Below are 17,379 nucleotides of genomic sequence, written 5' to 3' on the forward strand. Positions count from 1 at the left end.
AATCAGAAAAGCGGGGCTAAGGCAACATTCGAGAATATGTTAAGGCAAATGAAATAACAGAATTTCCCAAATAGAAAGTATTTCTTTTCCATATTATTTATCAATAACCAATGAGCTTCAACAAGATATGTATACCAGTTCTACCACATTTGAGTAATGAATGTGAAAGAACCATAAACTACAGTAAGATTTTTTTACCTTACAACCAGTGGTGTTCTCTAACTTCAAGCTCTTGTGGAATATGATGTAAAAAGCTGCATTTATGTAATATCAGATTGTAACCTCAGGTGAACTCTCCCATTAACTTCAATGAGAGTCACACGAGCTCTATACGAAGCATTTTTTTTCTTAATATTCATTATGAACATTCTATTGAGTTTAGATAAAACATTCTAAAGACTAATGGGTAGCAGGAAAATATCATGCTCCCTGCAAGGGCTCAGTCACTGAATGAACAGCAAAACTACAGTAGGTTTCTGAATCAGTCTTCTTCCTACAGACCAAATAGAGCAATTATGCAGAAAAGAGTAGAAGAAATGATTAAAAAAAAATAATTTCCATTTCTAGTATTCATTTGTTCATTCATTTCTTACAAATGTATATGTATGCTCTTTGTTTGTGTACGTTGTTTGTATTTGAAATGCTCATATATAACAAAATATATATTATACACACACACACATATATACACACACACTCTCTAGTTACTAGAAGAGATCTGAGCAGTTATTAAGCTAAAATTATAGTAGGGCAGATTTTGTCAGAGTTCTGTTGGACCACCCCTGTAGAAATATGATTATATCTGTAGGATATGATAAGATAAATTTTTCCAGGGTTATAGATGTGAATATTTCAAGGAGCTATGAATTCACTTGAACAAAAAAAAAAAATTATTTTAATGACAGGAAAAGAAAACAAAGTTAATGTAAAACTGCTAATTCTACTTTCAGTCCCAGTGATGTAAATCGCAGCTTCTCCAGGAAACACCTCATTAATAGCTGGCCTATGGAAAATACCAGTTCATATAATGAAGCCCATCAATGGACATTTTAACATTTGAAGTTTAATTTTGTCTTACAATATATACAAACAAGTAACAGCAAGTAATACAAAAATGTCTGTACCACAGACAACGCAGGCCCAAGCAACAGAAGAGAATAATATATCAGTATTTCTACTCTTACAATCCTGAAGAGAGTTTTTAAAGTGAAAAACCATTCATACCTGAGTGATTCATACCCGACTCCCAGAGCTGATAGCTCTGCATCTGAGAGCAGTTAACCCTGATTGCATCTTCCAAAAAGCCAAGCAAGTGCAGTGTGTAGGGAGTAAGATTCAAAGCGAAGTTAACATTCATGATGAGAAGTGTTGCATATAGATTTGCCTGAGAGAGCTCAGGCAAAATTAAGGGAAAGAGGATAACTCGCACTGACATAGGGGAGAAAAACATTCCCCTAAATGAAAACAAGTTTGAAAGATGAGCTCACAGAAACTCCTGCCAGCAAACTACAGGTTTCAAAGCAACTCAATGAAATCGGCCACTGATGTGTGATGGGAACATATAATTGGTCTGAAAATTGGCCTGACTGTTGCAGCTTATGCCAAGCACCTGAAACCCAGCACGACAGTAGCTTACTCTCTTTTAAAGACATGCTCTTCCACATCTGATCAGAATTACTGCATATTCATGTAAATATCAAGCATGTTTTAGAACATGTGTAGCACATTTCAGGGAGTAACCTATGACCTGGCATCCAACTGGCATGAATCAACATATTAACGTGATTTTAGAGATTACTCACATGATGCTAATTACTATATGCTGTAAGTGGTTTGAGGTTTAAATATGGTAACATGCATACTCTATGGGCATACTTGGAAGAGTCACAAAATGTTACTTGTTTTTTTGAAAAATCTCACTAATGGGTGTCACAAAAGGGAAAAAAGGTGGGCATATAAATCAGAATCTCTGTTTTTCTTCTATTATTTACTTAGCATGTTTACCAAACTGAGAGAAATCCCCCAGGCATCAGGGTTGAAGTTCTGTGCCCCCTCATTTTCAGTCACACTTACTCAAATGTATTGCTCTGCTAATGACTATGTTAGCAATACTCACATGTAACAGTAATTCAGGTGATGGGATCTAATGTAGGGAATGCAGTGGAAAACCTATTAGGAACTAGATTTAAAATCACAGAGATCATCTGGAGAACTGAGAGTGCACCTTCTAAGTCCATGTGTGCTGCTCATGAATGGGTTGGCATTTTCCCTGCTCTTCCCCCTTTCCACCTTACTGCTGTCCTAAGCCATATATATGTTCCCACTGCTGGGCTTGAGTTATCAAGACTGCTTACACAGCCACGCAGTCAGCCAGAACAGGGCATCTCTCCAGCTGACATTGAATCCTACCAAAAATACAAAGATTGCTTCTCAGCCAGCTCAATTCTTGATGAAGCATTGTAACTATCATTATTACTCGTGACTTGAGTGCATTTGGCTACTGAAACTGTTCCACTTCATTGAAAAAAAAAACAATCAAAAATCAGTACAGAGAAAACAGTAAGAGAGAGAGATCATGAGGATGAGTCATTCTAGATGGCCACCTGGGAAGAGGAAGGCTTGGTTTCTGCACTGCAGTGCAGTAATGTGGAATACACAAGAAGCCCTATAAATAAAGGCCCCAATATTTTCCTATGGATTGGTGTATCAGAGTTTGATTCTTTGGTGCCTAGTAAAATCCGAGGTCTGAACAGAGCTTGTCCTTGTGGTATTTCTGACATCACTCTCTTGTGTTCATTCTTTGATTTTGTATGAAGGTGAGCTCATGCTACATTCTTCCATGTGGTCAGGCACTGCCAAGGTCTTGCTCCTCTTCTCTGTTGCCCTTTTCATCAAACTGGAAGAACTTCTTATTCTGGAGACCCCTATTGCTTTGTCAGATTTGGCTGAAATTGTTGGTATATTTAATATTATTCATCAGTGAAGGACAGATGGAGGGATGGATGAACACAGACACTTCATCCTTCATCTTATAAGCCTTCTTTTCACAAAAGGCCAGGCTCAAAGGCAGCCTTTGGAACACGGACCAGAATACGGGGGGGCTCCCTCCTTCTAGTTCAATATCCTGACCACTCAACCACTCTCTTGTTTCTGCTCAGCGAATACTGAAGCCCTCCATGTAGAACAGCACAGCCTTTACAGGAGGGAATGAGAATGCCACCTTCTTTGGCCCCACCTGTCTGTCAGTGCCATCGGTGAACCTGCCTGGAGCTGATGTCAGTTTGAGTCTCCTCAGATAGTGGTGAGAAGGGAGGGCCTGTTTCCTACCTTTGAAGACGGGTTTCAATCAAAAGGATTTAAAATAAGCAGCACCACCCCTACATTTGTGTGGTATTTGATTTTCTAGGAGGCATTCATGATTCCACAATCACTTTAAAACAGCCACTGGTTTCCTATGCCTTCCTTCCTTATTTTTCCGGCCCGAGAGCCTGCAACTAAGCTGTATTAAAGTTACCCTTTATGCTTTGTGCTAGATTGCTTTTAGTTCAGATCAGTTCCCCAGTTAAGTTCAAAGACTTGTGCCAGCTCAAGGGACAACCACATGGAAGTGAGTACTTTCTTGGCTGGAGGTGACAAAGCCAGGACTACAGCTTTTGACTCCAGTGTGGGGTTACATCCTGACTTCAAGTGACCATGAAATTGTGGCCTGATTTAAAGCCCGTAGAGCAAATACAAGAATACCTAGGTTAAGGATCTCCATAAGGTTCAAAAGCTGCAGTGCTAATTAAGCCACAACTGAAACACTGGCTAGACAAGGGCAGCGCAAGAAGTTTAGGAACACCTTCAGGATGCCTCTGGGGCTTAGGCACTGTCTTTAGACTCGATTGTCTGAACTGCCTTCTGGAACTGAATGGAGAAACTTACTGTAGTCACTAAACATAACTGTCATCAGATTCAGAGGAAATTCCAATACAATAGAGAGAGTCACGCTTCAACTTCTAAGACTGCTGAACTATGGGCTTTCTTTTTCCTTCATCTTACCCTGCTTCTACCTTTAAGAAGCAAGAATCTCAGGTCAATTAAAACAGACGGTAAAAATTATGGGTACAACTAAATACCTATTTCTAGCTAATGGTAAAGCTGGTTGTCCAATTCCAACCTTTTGGGCTTCTGCTATGGAGCAAAGGTTCCTTTTTGTTGTGCTGCCCCTGGGGAAAATAACAGGATCCTTGGTCTGGTCTGTCCGGAATTTCTTGAGTCTGTTTCATGAGATCCTACTGACTGTACAAGAGTAATCCCCACCTTGTGCCCACAGTTCTGGTTCAGTTGTGCTAATCTGTGTGTCCTGGATTTCAGGTACTGTAAGGCTGGCTTGCTTCTTCAGGTGAATTAGTTTCTTAGATCTCAAGCAGAACAAACAAATTTTTCCACCACAGGCACATGTAGAATATTGCCTTGGGTACAGCAACAGTTAACTAAGGAACTAAGTTCCTTTGAAAAAAGGATCCGAAAAGGAAGGCTTAAGGCAGCTGTAGTTCATCAGTGTATCAAGCCACATTAGCTTGGGGCTCATGTTTGCAATATTATTTAAATGACTGTTTTGACCTGAAGACTTGCTTCAGTGCCAGTATTTAGAGTGAATATCCAGCAAAAGCCTCTTAATAATGTGTTTTCTTCTAACATCTGCTAAGCAGTCTATGTTACAATAAGAACAGTAAGATCTCGGCAACAATTTATTGACAAACTGAGCCTTTTAAGTGATAACAATTAGTTGAGAGGATCTGATATATTTCTGGCAGAGTAACTCACATTGCTTGCTAATTCCAGTTTCCAAGTTTCATCTGAAATACTGGGACTTGAGTGTTACGAAAAATGCTACTAATACGAATCTGATTTTCAGATGTCACAGGAACCAGAACCTTAAAATTAGCAGGTATTGCAGGTGCTACACATGTAAAAATTGAAACCTATGCCTTTTCTGATGTGGCAGCAGCTCTTACACCACAGACAAAATGCCCTTCACGTGAATAATAAAATGCCAGCTTTATGCTGGGATAATGGCCATATCTGGATCTTTAAATTGGAAAGCAATGCAAAGTGCAGACGGAAGACTAAACATTGCTTGGACTGAATATAATTTTGCTGACCTTCTGTGGCAGATTCTTCCATCAAACCTCTTCTCCCAGACAGAAAACCATTTAGTATTTCACCCACTGGTGCATTTTCTTTTCTGTGAATTGTATTTCTGATTTATTGGTGGTCTTCCTGCCTTGCTTCTGAAAGCTATTCCTAACCACTGGGTCCTTTACAGCTTGCTGTAGTGGTTGAGGTATTATATGAGCTTTAAAACCATCATGTATCAGTCTGCTTGGCTCCATTTCTTTTGGTTGTGACTTTCTTCTGTGGAAACTGATCACTTAATGGAAATGCCCTTTAATAACTTTACTGTTATTAAATAAACAATCATAACAATCATCAGCATCCACACCATTTTCATGCTGAAGCAATCCCTTAAAACATGCTTAAAAATGCAAACATAAATGAGGAAATCACAAAGAGGGAAGGAAAAACAATGAATCGCCATGGTATTATGAGGTGGTCTGTATTTAAGACAAAATACTTCAAACAACTGTGTATTCAGAGTAACTTCCATACCAAACCCTATCTCTTTCACTGTCTATACCTGAGCTGTGCCTTTAGGTAGCAATTTCTGCCACCAGCAGTCCGTGCTGACTTTCCCTCCGAGATGTAAGGAAGCTTGGCAACTACAGTTTAAATATAGCACAAGTTCATCCAACCAGGAAAACTTAAAACCTAGTGAAGTCTGGTCACTATGAAGAGTGACTTGCTTCATAGCTTTTAGTGGTCTTTGGAGCAGGCACAAATGGACTGTGTTGATTTTAGCCAGATCAATGTTTCTCAAGCTTTTTCTAGCGGCTAAACACCTTTTTGGCTCACTTGCCTTCATCTGACCCCTGAGCTGGCAGTAATCCTGTGTGTATAAGTCAGGGACCTGGTTGCAAGTGCTGTCTACAAGTGTTAACCCCCTCTAGAAGAAATAAGCTGCTGCTTAGCACTGCTGCTGCCAAAGATTTTGCAACCCCCCTACCCCCTTGAATTTTCTAACCGCCTTGAGAAAGCAGCTCACCACTGAGAAACACTGATTTGGATGGGAGACTCCTAGAGAGAAGGCTGGTCAAACAGTGCCCATCCCTTCTCTCTTCCCCTCCCTGCTGCACCTGAGGTACTAGCTTTCATTAAAACAGGACCTCAAGTGCCCTGTCTCCTGGCATTGCTTTCCTAGGCAAAGTGGCATCTCAATAATGTGATCAACAGGCAGGAAGGAAAGTGCCCCATGCAGCAGCGAAGGTGGAAAGTGGTCTGTTAAGGTGGAAGACAATCCAGTAAAAGTGACCAAACTTCCTTTGTTCTATGAAAAAAGTGACCAACTCTATCATTAAGAAATCCTGGACTAGATTAATAACCTAGTGCAGTTGCCCCATTCTCACTACCTAGGCTGAAAATCTTCCTGGCATACAAGTGCCTTTTTGATGGCCTTTTTTTTTTTAACTTCAGTAAGAAAACAAAAGGATGTTGTTACTCAAGTAGTCAGTGCACACGCTTATTAGTTTGTTGTAAGTGGCAGCTGCAGGACTCCATTAGTACAGGCAAACGTGAGCAACTACACAGACAGGGGGCTGACTTCCATGGTAGCAGTAACACCTGCAGAACATACCCCCTGAGCCACCGCCATCAGCCCTGACCCCCGCCCAGGGAGGCAGAGCTGCTGGCTGAAGATTTCTTCAGTTCTATTTTCATAGACTGAGTCTCGGCACGAGGCTCGAATTTTGTCACATTTCCTGCTCCTGGGGCTGCCACTACTGGCTTTCCTGCTTTCATACCTTTTGACACAGGAATGCGGGTGGGTGTAGGTCTCGGGGATGACCCATCCTGTCCTGTCTGCAAAAGAGAGAAACAGAGAGAAATTACATGAACAGAGGACTTCTTCTTCTCATATATGCTCATCTTATACTTTTCATTGGTTCTTCATTTACTTCTCAAGCAGCAATATCCCAAATCATGCCTATCAGCAAATTAATGTTCACTTTTGGAACCTGGCCATGGCACATACTGCTAGAGTAGGACCAAATGTGCAAAGTCAAGATCAAGTGAGTTTCCCAGAGCTCATCAGATCTGGTGTTTCGGATCAAGATGTCATGGGGATGGGAATCCCAGCAAAAATCTGATTCCACTGCATGGTGCAGCGCAGGACAGCCTTAGAGGCTACCAAAACACTGGCTTAGATGTCAGACAGGTCCAGTAGTAGCATCTTGCACAGAGACTAGCACGGGCCCTCAAAACAGCATAGCCACGTGAGGCTAATGCTGAACCTGAATAACTGCCATATTTTCAAATCTGTGGCAAGATTTCTCAGCAGTACAGATACAACTGAACTTTGCTTCCCAAAGTATGCTGGGGCCACTTATTTCTGCACTGGGAAGTGCAGGGGCAGAGGGAAGTGAGAAGGGCTGGGAGAGGGAGACGGGAAAGATTTGGATTTCCTTTTCCTGTGGCTGTGGGAGGAGGGATGTGGGAGAGGGCTCCCTCCCCTGCAAGCCCTAGCCACAGCTTGATAAACTCTGGCAAGGGTGAAGCAGGCAGCCCAGATTTCCAGGGACACATCAAGGCAGTGTGGACATGGTCATTTTACTACCTCTGCCAGCCTGATGCCCTGGACAACAGCCTACCAAGCACTTATCCTCAAGTTTGGGGACTTCAGAATAAAAAAAAACTAGATGGCCTTGAGAAATTCTTAATGATTTTTTCTTCTGGATGGAATCCATTTGAGGACCCAAGCCTGGGGCTGGCAGACCCAACACGATGCCTGCCAGGGCCCTGTGCCCTGCTGGAGCACCAGATGGAGGGAGGCCAGGCTGGCTATTCTGTATCTCTGAAAATGGCAATCAGTACGTACATTTAGGCAACCGAATCCCACTGTGTAAATGCACAAGAAGCACTTGCATAGGACAAAAAGATTCAAAAGGGCCAACTGGCATTTTCTATCTCCACTGGCCAGATAATGTTGCACATACCCTGCAAAGCCAAAACTGGAAGCTACCCCTTATGGACAATGACGTAGTGAAAATACTTACAGCCACAACAATTCTGAAAGTATAATATGTTTTATCTTCTCCAGTGTGTGATGCAGACACAAATATTAACAGTGACAAATACAGCGTCTCAACTGAATTTCATATGTGACTTTTTTCTGTTCAGAAAATGGATGAAGACTTTCATCTCACGAAAGAGAGTAACTTTTGTAAGATCCTGGAATCCTAGCTAGACCCATATGCTAAATGACTAAATTCTGCAACTTATGACATGTAAGCAAAATGAAACTAAACTGCTGAAATAGACTGGATTAGGGGGTTGTGTCGACTGCAACATGTATTTGCACATTTAAAAATGCACCACGAAGGAGCATTTTTCTCTCTCAAAGGATTTCCAGCCAGTAGCATCAGAGCCTTCTGTCTGTATACTGAGTATTCAAAGGAAAACCATTCCTTAATCTTCTAAGAACAGTTCAAAACCCCATGCGTACACACAAAAAAAATCACAATTGGAAAACTTGAATGCTGTCTGCCTGGCAGGAAGGAAGCCATTTTCAATAACTAAAAGCAACATTTACAATAGCAGTCTAAAAAGGCTAATATGGAACTCACATGTAGATGTCAAAACAAGTTAGGCCCATACAATTCTGTAGGGCAAAACATGCAAATGCATTCCATCAGCCTCGGAAAATATGTCAACATCCCAGGGAACCCAAATGACAAACATCTTGTACTGCCTGAAAGAGCTCCACAGTGTGTAAACATGAGGCAATCAAATGAAGTAGCTGGAATCTCAGGCATTTCTTCAGCTTTATTCACATGTAAATTATTAACTAAGTATTTGGGCGCTTTCAAGTTACTCATTTCAAGCCTAAATCAGTCAAAAGCACTTTGAAAAGAACTCTAACTTGCTTTAAATGTCTTAGTTGCCTGCCTTTCGGCATACTAACGTGTTGATCGTATGGAAGCTAATGCCTGCTTCACACGCAGCTGCAAAAGCATTTTGTATTTGCTAAATGAAATGGCACAAAGGTGGCTCTTCAGCAAGCAGTCCCCTTTGGTGAGAGCGATGGAGTAAACAAGCAGAGGACACTCTCCGGTTCACATCTGTAGTGTTTATGGCAGAGAACCCACACGACTGTCTTTCTCTTGGCCATTTCTTCCAAGAACCAAGCTCTAAGCTTTGTTCTAAGCTCCAGCCCTGTTTGTCTGTAGGCTGCTGTCTTCTGGTTGATACAGGAATGCAACTCCAACCAGAAACCAACTCTTACGCAGCTGGCATGGAGCACCTGAGACGTGGCCCCGCGGGACGCAGAGTGACGCTGGCTGGCTCTGAAGGGGCAGTACGTGGTGCTGGAACAGCACAGTGGGCCACAGCAATGTTCGTAAATACGTTACTGAGAGTGAGGTAAATACATGCAGCTGCTAAGCCAGTTAGGTCAATAATCAGCGCTCACTGCGGACCCTGAGGTTGCAGTAAGCTTGGACAGTCCCATTAAATAAGGAAGAAAAGCAATTTGAATGCACAGAACATTTAGCATATTTTAGTGGTTTATAACAGATCCTGCTTAGTGCATTTTATTGACACACACAGAGTGCTTTCATGCACACATTTACTTTTGGAATATTTTCATAACAAAGCTGCTTTTTCAGCACTTGTTTTCAATTACATCAGGGACCAGCTTGCCCTGGACAGACATGGTTCAGTTCAGTGACCTACACAGTGAGTACTAGCTTTCATTAAAACTGGACCTCAAGTGCATCTCTAGTGCCATTTGAGATGCCCTGGGCTACTCAAGCCATCTGCACAGGGCTGATAGATAAGAGGACCCAAGGAGACCTGCAGCCTCTGATAAAGCAGCTGGAAGTTAGGTAGGCTATTTGGCAGTACTTAAAATGACACTAAGTAAGTATGTTTCGGCAATTGAATCCTGAAAAGGTGGGACTTGAGATCTAGTCAATACAGTCAGTGGAGCCCAGTGAGCAATTCAGCTCACGCTGAAGCTAGCAGCATCTGCACTGAAACACTCTCCAGTCTCCACGGAGCCAGGGCGCAGTGCTGACAAGGGGACTGACAACTAGGGTCTGACTCAGTTACCCGCACCGAGGCATCTTGTAGCATCTGAGGTATCTCATCAGCTTCCACTGCAGGAAAGTACAGGTCTGTGTTACACCTACCAGCCTCAGCTGGTAGGTCTCAGCTACCATAGGGCATGCAGATAGCACCATGATCTCTACATGGGCAAGTGAGCTGACCCCTGGATCTCTAATGAATCTAACAGAAGCTTAGAGCGTATATGTGACATCTACAAAGAGCTAAATTTAGAGGCCAGTCTCAAACTAAACGCTGCCCAAACGAAACTAGCCTTATAGCTGCTTTAACGTGTGCCCAGTTAGCTCTGGCACCCAACAGCTTTTCAGCTGTGCCTTGCTGCCTCGGTCACAGGACGCTCTGCATGGTTGATGCCGTGCCACTACGCTGGCTCTGCTGCAGCCAGGATTCCCTCTGCTCCCTGCAGATTTGCATGTCACCAGATTCACTGTGTCCCCTGGCAGCGTAAACAGCCAGCGCTGGATGCCAGTCTTGTAGGAGGTGGGGAGCACAGGGATGAAGTGATTATAGGACTGACACGCATCCTGGTAACCAAAAGAAATCTGAATTCACCAGCAATCCCACAGCCAAATATAAGGCCTAAATCAAAACACAGGATATAGGCACCACAGTTGTTTTTTCCCAAAGAATATTTGTTTTTATTCTGTGGGGTTTTTAATGTAAACTCTATGAACTGTCCTGGGAACAGGGACCTGGGCTAATGTGCTAAGGCAAGACTAACAATCAGGCTACAGATTCAGGCTCATTTTGGTCTGCATATCCTCTGGTGTCAGTCTTGAATTTTTGCTTGTGCTGTGGTCGATCTGTAGTAAAAAAATTGGCTGCTAGGTCTGCTAGGGTAGTCCAAGTATTTTCCTGGGAGTGGGTTGGACTCTAATCAAGCTAAGGAGGACCAAAACCTGGTTTTTCCACTTCAGCGATAATTACCCAAATCCATAGGCTATCATATAAAAGGCAGTTACCAGCTTAGGGTTTCATTCTCTTTTTTTTTAATGAAAGTGGCAATGTTTCTGTGTTAAATGCTGAATTCAGTCCAACTGATCTAACAGTCTCCATCACATCAGCACTGGGATCCAGGATGCACCAAAGCTCCTGCCATGGAGACCCCCGTGGCTCCAGGACAATGATGGGTGGCAGCATTAGTATGCCAGGGCCAGCTGCTCAGCTGGCCAGCCCTGGGCTTGTGCAGCAGGCAGAGCACAAAGCACCTCCAAAACATTTGGGTCCAGCAAGTTCAGGTGCCCGTGGAGACACAGTCACTGACCGGTGCATTTTTTCGTTGATTGTTTTGGTTAAGTTCTCAAAAACTTCCCAAATTCTCCTTCAGGTGCCTGTGTCTTCTTTGGATCAGGGTCTCATTTTATCTAAATCAAAACTGTTGCAGAGCCAGAATAGGACTTGGATCAGGGGAGTATAAACCTCTAGCTACTCTAGGGTGTATGTCAGTGCGAATCAACACAACCATAGCACCCCTTAATCCATGGGATTTATGGGATTCAAAAATCATGATGATCCATCATGAAATCACAGCCTCTGGTTTTGGACTGACATATGCAGTGAGACACCACATCTCAGGCTGAACCTTTAAAAGTACCGTGTGTGTACCTTAAAATTAACTTCACCTGCAGTACTGAAGATAACCCTATAAATTCAAACTGGAAGAAGAGTTAAATGTTTTCAAATATGAAAACAGTAACTGAAATTTTGTTATAGCAACAGATGAGAGCTAGGAACTTCAGGATTATTTTCCCCTTTGTAGTCTGGTGCTGCATTAGTACATTGTACAGAGCATCTTGTATGAGGAGAGCTACGAAAAATATTAAAACCAGTGAGCTAAGAAAGCAGGTTTGTATCAGTTTGTAGTCTTTGATTTTATGAACCTAAACACTCAGAATTATATCAATGTTGGTTTCTTCTAGGGTTACTGAGTTACAACTTGTTTTTTCTGACTAGCGGTATTGAAATATGTTTGTAAAGTAGTCATTTGCAAAACAGATGGTGAATATTCTGGGTTTTTTTCAGGGGGTTAGGGAGGAAAAGGCACATTTGGGCTTGTTAAGAAGTTCCCTGTTCATCTGACCAGGGACCTTAAAAAACAAAGGAAAGCATAAGATAAAGTAAATCTTATGGTTGAACTCTTTTCCTTACATTCCAAATCAGGGAGGATGAAGTGGAGAAAGAAGCCACTTTTTAGCCAGATGAAAACAACAAAAAAAAAAGTTTTGTCTGCCACGGTTCAGTGCATCATCACAGCAGAGACAGACATCTAGTAAAAAAGAATGAGGAACTCTTAAAAAGTTTTCCAAGCTTCTGAGACACAAAGGAGTTTGTAAATGAATTAATTCAAGACTTTTAAAAAAATGAACAGTTGCCTCTAATATGTAGGAAAACACTGTACACTAAAGTACCTACAGTACACTATATATGTGGGGAGAGAGAGCACGCACGTGCGATCCCAGATAGATCCATATGACGAATGCAAGTTTTTTTAAGTCAGAGGGCTTAAATGGGAATGGCAGCCTCTCTCCGAAAGTGTGGAAGTGTATCTTAAATACACTTTGACATTTCAGCTTGGAAAGAGGTGGCTGAAGGGGCGTGTTGTAGGGGTCTGCAGACTCCTGAGCGGCACACACAAATGAACAGGGGATGACTATTCAGTATTTGTCAAGATACAAGAAAGAGGCTGTAACCAATGAAGGTATTGCATAAAAGGTATCAAACAAAAGAGCATTTTTCCCAGAGCCCACAACTGAATTCACTGCCCCCTGATGTTGTGGAAACAACAGTATAAATGAGTTCAAAAAGCAATTAGAAGAATAAATAGAAGAAAACTCCGCCACGGTCTATTAAACACAAAGATGTGGCTACAGGCCCTGGTTCAGAAAGAAATACCCACCTATTGCCAAAAACAGGGAACAGACGCTGAGGGAAACATTACTGTGTGTTTTCCCACTTAAAATAATCTTCCCCATAGCATCTGCTGCAGCCTCTGTCTAGCTAAAAAAGCTTTTGGACTAATACAGTACTGCTGGTTTTCTATTTTGGTTAAATTCTTCTTTCCCAGGGTATTTCCAACTAAAGCAATTCAGTAATAAACCTGGGGGGGAGGACTATCAATAAATATTGTCCAATATGTTTAAAGAAAGAGGTGAGAGACTGATTAGAGTACAAAAAAAGAAGCCAGGGTACCACCACAGAGGCACAGAGAGAAAGCAGCAAAAAATATTAGAGGAAGCGCTATTGTAATACAGTGCTTATAAAAGTTGAGAATTTCAGAGGAACAGAAAGAGCTTTACTATTCACTGGCTGAAAGAGGCTTGGAGCTATCAGCAATGAAACCGTGTCTGGCTATTTATTCCTTTGGAGTTCAGCATTTTAGCAGATACTAATTGAATTATAACTATGATGGGATTATACCAAAGAAATAACAACCTGCATGATCAGACCCACCAGCTGGACCAAAAATCATTATGGGTAGTTTCAAAAGTCAGAAACTGCACCCACCAACAACAAAAATACCGTTTCTTTTTCTGTCATCTCCATCATTCTTTGTCCCTCTCTGTCTCTCATTTGAAATTTTACACGACTGCCAGTATGAAAATAACTTTAAAGGAAATTTGCAGAAACTTCCTTTGAAAGTTACTCCTTTGGGAGATAACGCAAAAGCATACCGGCATCCAACACTGGTACAAAAATATATGAATCAGGCAAATTTGGATTTTACAGTTAAGCTCGTATCTGAAACAAATGCAGGAAAGTCAAGAGTTTGTCCTCACCCCACCCATTCTTTCCCTGATGGTGTCTCAAACCCAAACTATGGTTGCCCTTCTCTTGACCGTGAAGACGACATCATGAGGCTATGGTGCTTACCACTGATTGTGTTCCTCGGGTGGAAGACGTTGTAACAGGAGTTATAGTGATAGTACTTGTCACCTTGCTTGCTGCAGGTCGCGAGGACAGGTTGTTTCGGGGTGATCGAAGGACGGTACCAGTCACAACTTCTTTCTCTGCTGCTATGTTCACCGGTCTGACTGTTATCACAGGACTCGTGCCATCAGGTGCAGCACTGGGAGAGCGTTTAAACTGGGAACCCAAGTGGATGTGGATTTTGTTGTCTTCTGTCGTAATAATGTTGGCGTTGGTGTTGTACTTGCGGATTGGAGTCGGCACGGTTTGTTTTTCCGGTGTTACTTTGAAGACAGCTCTTCCCATGGTCATATCTTGTGACTGCGGAGAGACAGAGATTTCCGCCGGTGCTGCGGATGTTGATACTGTCATAATCTGAATTGGCGATGCAGGTCTGTCAGTGAAGGGTGCTCTCCCTCCCTCTGGGGACTTTTCCCTGGAGAATGTTGTTATAGTGACTGGAGACATAGAACGATCTGGGCCCACGGGACTTTCACTGCCTTTCCCTTTTTGGGGCATAACGTTTGGAGATGGAATGATGGTTATTCGTGGCTTCTGATTCCCCAAAGTAGGAATGACAGTGGTACTTGAAAAAAATTCCTCTGAGGTTGGACTGGTTATCTCCAAAGTAGCTGTGCTGTTCTCATGGTCTGGTGTCACCCGAATATGAAGAGGTTGACCCTGCTTTGGTGCAAGGACAACCTCCCCAGGATGCGCTGGACTACCATGGGTTCGGGCTCCTTTATCAGGAGTTCCCTGAGCCCCAGTTTCCCTCTTTCTCATCCATGGTATCCAAGATTTCCTCATTGCAAGTTCATTTGCTGCTGGAGGATACCTCTCGAGCACTGAAGAACGCTCCATGGGTTTTTTCAGACCTACCTGCCGCAGATTGCTCATGATGTGATTCTCCTCCTGGAAGGATTTCCTTATAAACACTGCGGGAGTTTCTTCTTCTGCTGCTTCACCGCTTACAGCATCTGTTTGCACACCAGTGGACGTGACAGGAACATCGACCATTCTTCGTCCATTTATGCTGGGCCTCAGAGCACGGCTGTAACGCTTAGAAAGCTCCAGCTCTCTTGTTAGGTTCAGAACTTCCTGCCCCATGCTCTTGTTTTTATTTTCTTCTTCCATAAACCTTTGCTGCAAAACTGAATAATCGACTTGGAGCTGAGAAAGCTGGTCTTCTTTGTTCATCAGCTCATGGATTTTTTCCTTAAGAGCTTGAACTTCTGCTTTCAAATCTCTGCTTTTGGCCTCTTCCAGACGAAACCTATGCCTCAACTCTGCCTCCTGGCTCACTGCTTCACCTTTTTCTATTGCTTTTGTTTTGGCAATCTGGAGCTTCATCTCCTCCAGCTGTTGAGAAAGAAAGTTGGCTTTATCCTGCTCAGTCCTAAATTTCTGCTCTAACTGATCATATTCATCTTCTGTTTTCATCAAATCTCCTTCAACCACTTCCAATTGTTTGAGACGTTTTTTCAGTCTTTCAATTTCAACCGTAAGTTCTTTTATCTTGTTGTCTTCGTGACAACCATGCTCTGGTCCCTTCCTGGTTCGACCCCTTGTAATTTCTCTTTCTACTTCCTCCATACCATCAATTCTTTTCTTTAACAGGTCAACTCTACAGCTTAGTTCAGAGGATTTTTCTTCTTCACTTCTCAGTTTGCCAATTAACTCATCCCTTTCCTTTGTCAAACTAGACACTTTTTCCTCCATTTCAGATTTCAGTTTCAAAAATTTCTTACTTTCTTCTATCAGTTTCTCTGTTACATCCATAACCTTCCCTTGTTCAACTTTAAAATTCTTGTTTAGACCCTCAACCTTTTTTTCCTCCTGTTTTATTTTTTCCATCATGTTTTTTCGTTCATCAACCAACATTACAGTAAATGACTTCAGCTTTGTAAGGTCATCTTTTAAACTCATTTCAGCCTTTTCCAACTTGCTTTCTGATGCCTCAAGGTCTTTCACTCGAGTCTTCACCACTTCCAACTCATTTATCAAATCCTTAGTCAAATTCTTTTCTTTCTCCAAGTTTAAGTGTAGCTGGGTGCATTCAGACTTACTTTTACTGAAAGCCTCTTCCAGCTTCTCTAGTTCTGACATTCTTTTCTGCAGTTTTTCCACTTCAAGTTTCAACTCTTTGCTATGGTGCTCTTCCTCTTGCAGTTTATTTTTCAGCTCTTTACACTGGGATTCGGTTTTTGTGATCTCTTCATCTTTCCCCTCCATTTCAAGCACACGCTTGCGGAGGTTTTCCACTTCTGCCATTAAGCTAGAGTTACCGCATTCCCCTTTCGCTATTTTATCTCTTAGTTCTTGAAGTTCCTCCTCAGCTTTTTGAAGACTCTTGTTAGTTTCTTCTAGCTCCTCTATTCTGCGAGTCAAACCCACTAGCTTAAGCCTCAGCTGTCTATTATGTGACTCTTGATTAGCCAGTTTAGCAGTCATCTCCTCATGTTCTTGAGAAAATGATGATGTTTTGTGTTCAAGTTCTGCCTCTAACTTCATCAGTTTTTGTCCATCTTCTTTTGTTTTTGCACTAATAATTTTAAGCTTTTCTTCTTCTTCCTTTAGTTTTTGGTTTAAGTCCTGTATTTTCTGGCTTTGTTGACCAAGTTGTTCAATATGCATTTGTCTTTCATCCACCAGCATGAGTGCGAATGACTTGAGCTTGACTAGTTCTTCTCTTAGTTTATTGAGTCTTTTTGTATGTTCCTTCTCCTTCCGCGCTTGATAGATCTTCTCCTGCTCAAGAAGTTTCTTCAACCTGAGACAAATTAGAAGAGATGTATTAAACTAAAATATATATCTGTGCGCGTGCATATTTCTCCATTTTTTAAATCACCTTCATTTCATGAATTTTTTTTTTCATTAATAACCTAGGTCTTTCAAGAAATAACTACCTACTCCAGTTATATTCCCGAACCAAATATCTTAATTTTTAAAAGTTAACTGAAAACTATATAAAATCGTCTAGAAATCTGAAAAGTGGTGAAATTTTATACATGTATAGATAAAGAATACGTCAGGTTTTAATTCCTTTACATTTATTTCGCTGTTAGGATGATGTTGGTAGAAGTATATAATATCGCAAAAGGACGGCTATATCTACTCACCAATCCATTTATACCAAACTTGTTTTACAAGGTGGATTCCTCTTTGTGTCTTGCATACACAGAAATGTGTAAAATAAGATAAAAAATGAAAACTAATTGCTGTATGCAGCCATAAATAAATAGATCAATC

At 41.8% G+C, this 17,379-nt stretch overlaps 1 protein-coding gene across 3 annotated transcripts in view; it reads right to left on the minus strand.

Annotated features, from left to right (window-relative positions):
• Nucleotides 1-17,379, minus strand: part of FILIP1 (filamin A interacting protein 1) — a 109,125-nt gene that overhangs the window by 1,951 nt on the left and 89,795 nt on the right. For 2 of the 3 annotated variants that reach the window (XM_075087105.1, XM_075087106.1), the window contains 2 exons: nt 14,095-16,900; nt 6,737-6,960 (listed from right to left, as the gene is read on the minus strand). In XM_075087105.1, the coding sequence (XP_074943206.1) occupies nt 6,754-6,960; nt 14,095-16,900 (3,013 nt within the window). In that variant the 3' untranslated portion in view covers nt 6,737-6,753. The remainder of the gene's footprint in view (nt 1-6,736; nt 6,961-14,094; nt 16,901-17,379) is intronic. The other variant, XM_075087107.1, reaches the window with a different exon arrangement.

Source organism: Phalacrocorax aristotelis, chromosome 3 (genome assembly GCF_949628215.1).
Source record: "Phalacrocorax aristotelis chromosome 3, bGulAri2.1, whole genome shotgun sequence".
Lineage (NCBI taxonomy): Eukaryota > Metazoa > Chordata > Aves > Suliformes > Phalacrocoracidae > Phalacrocorax > Phalacrocorax aristotelis.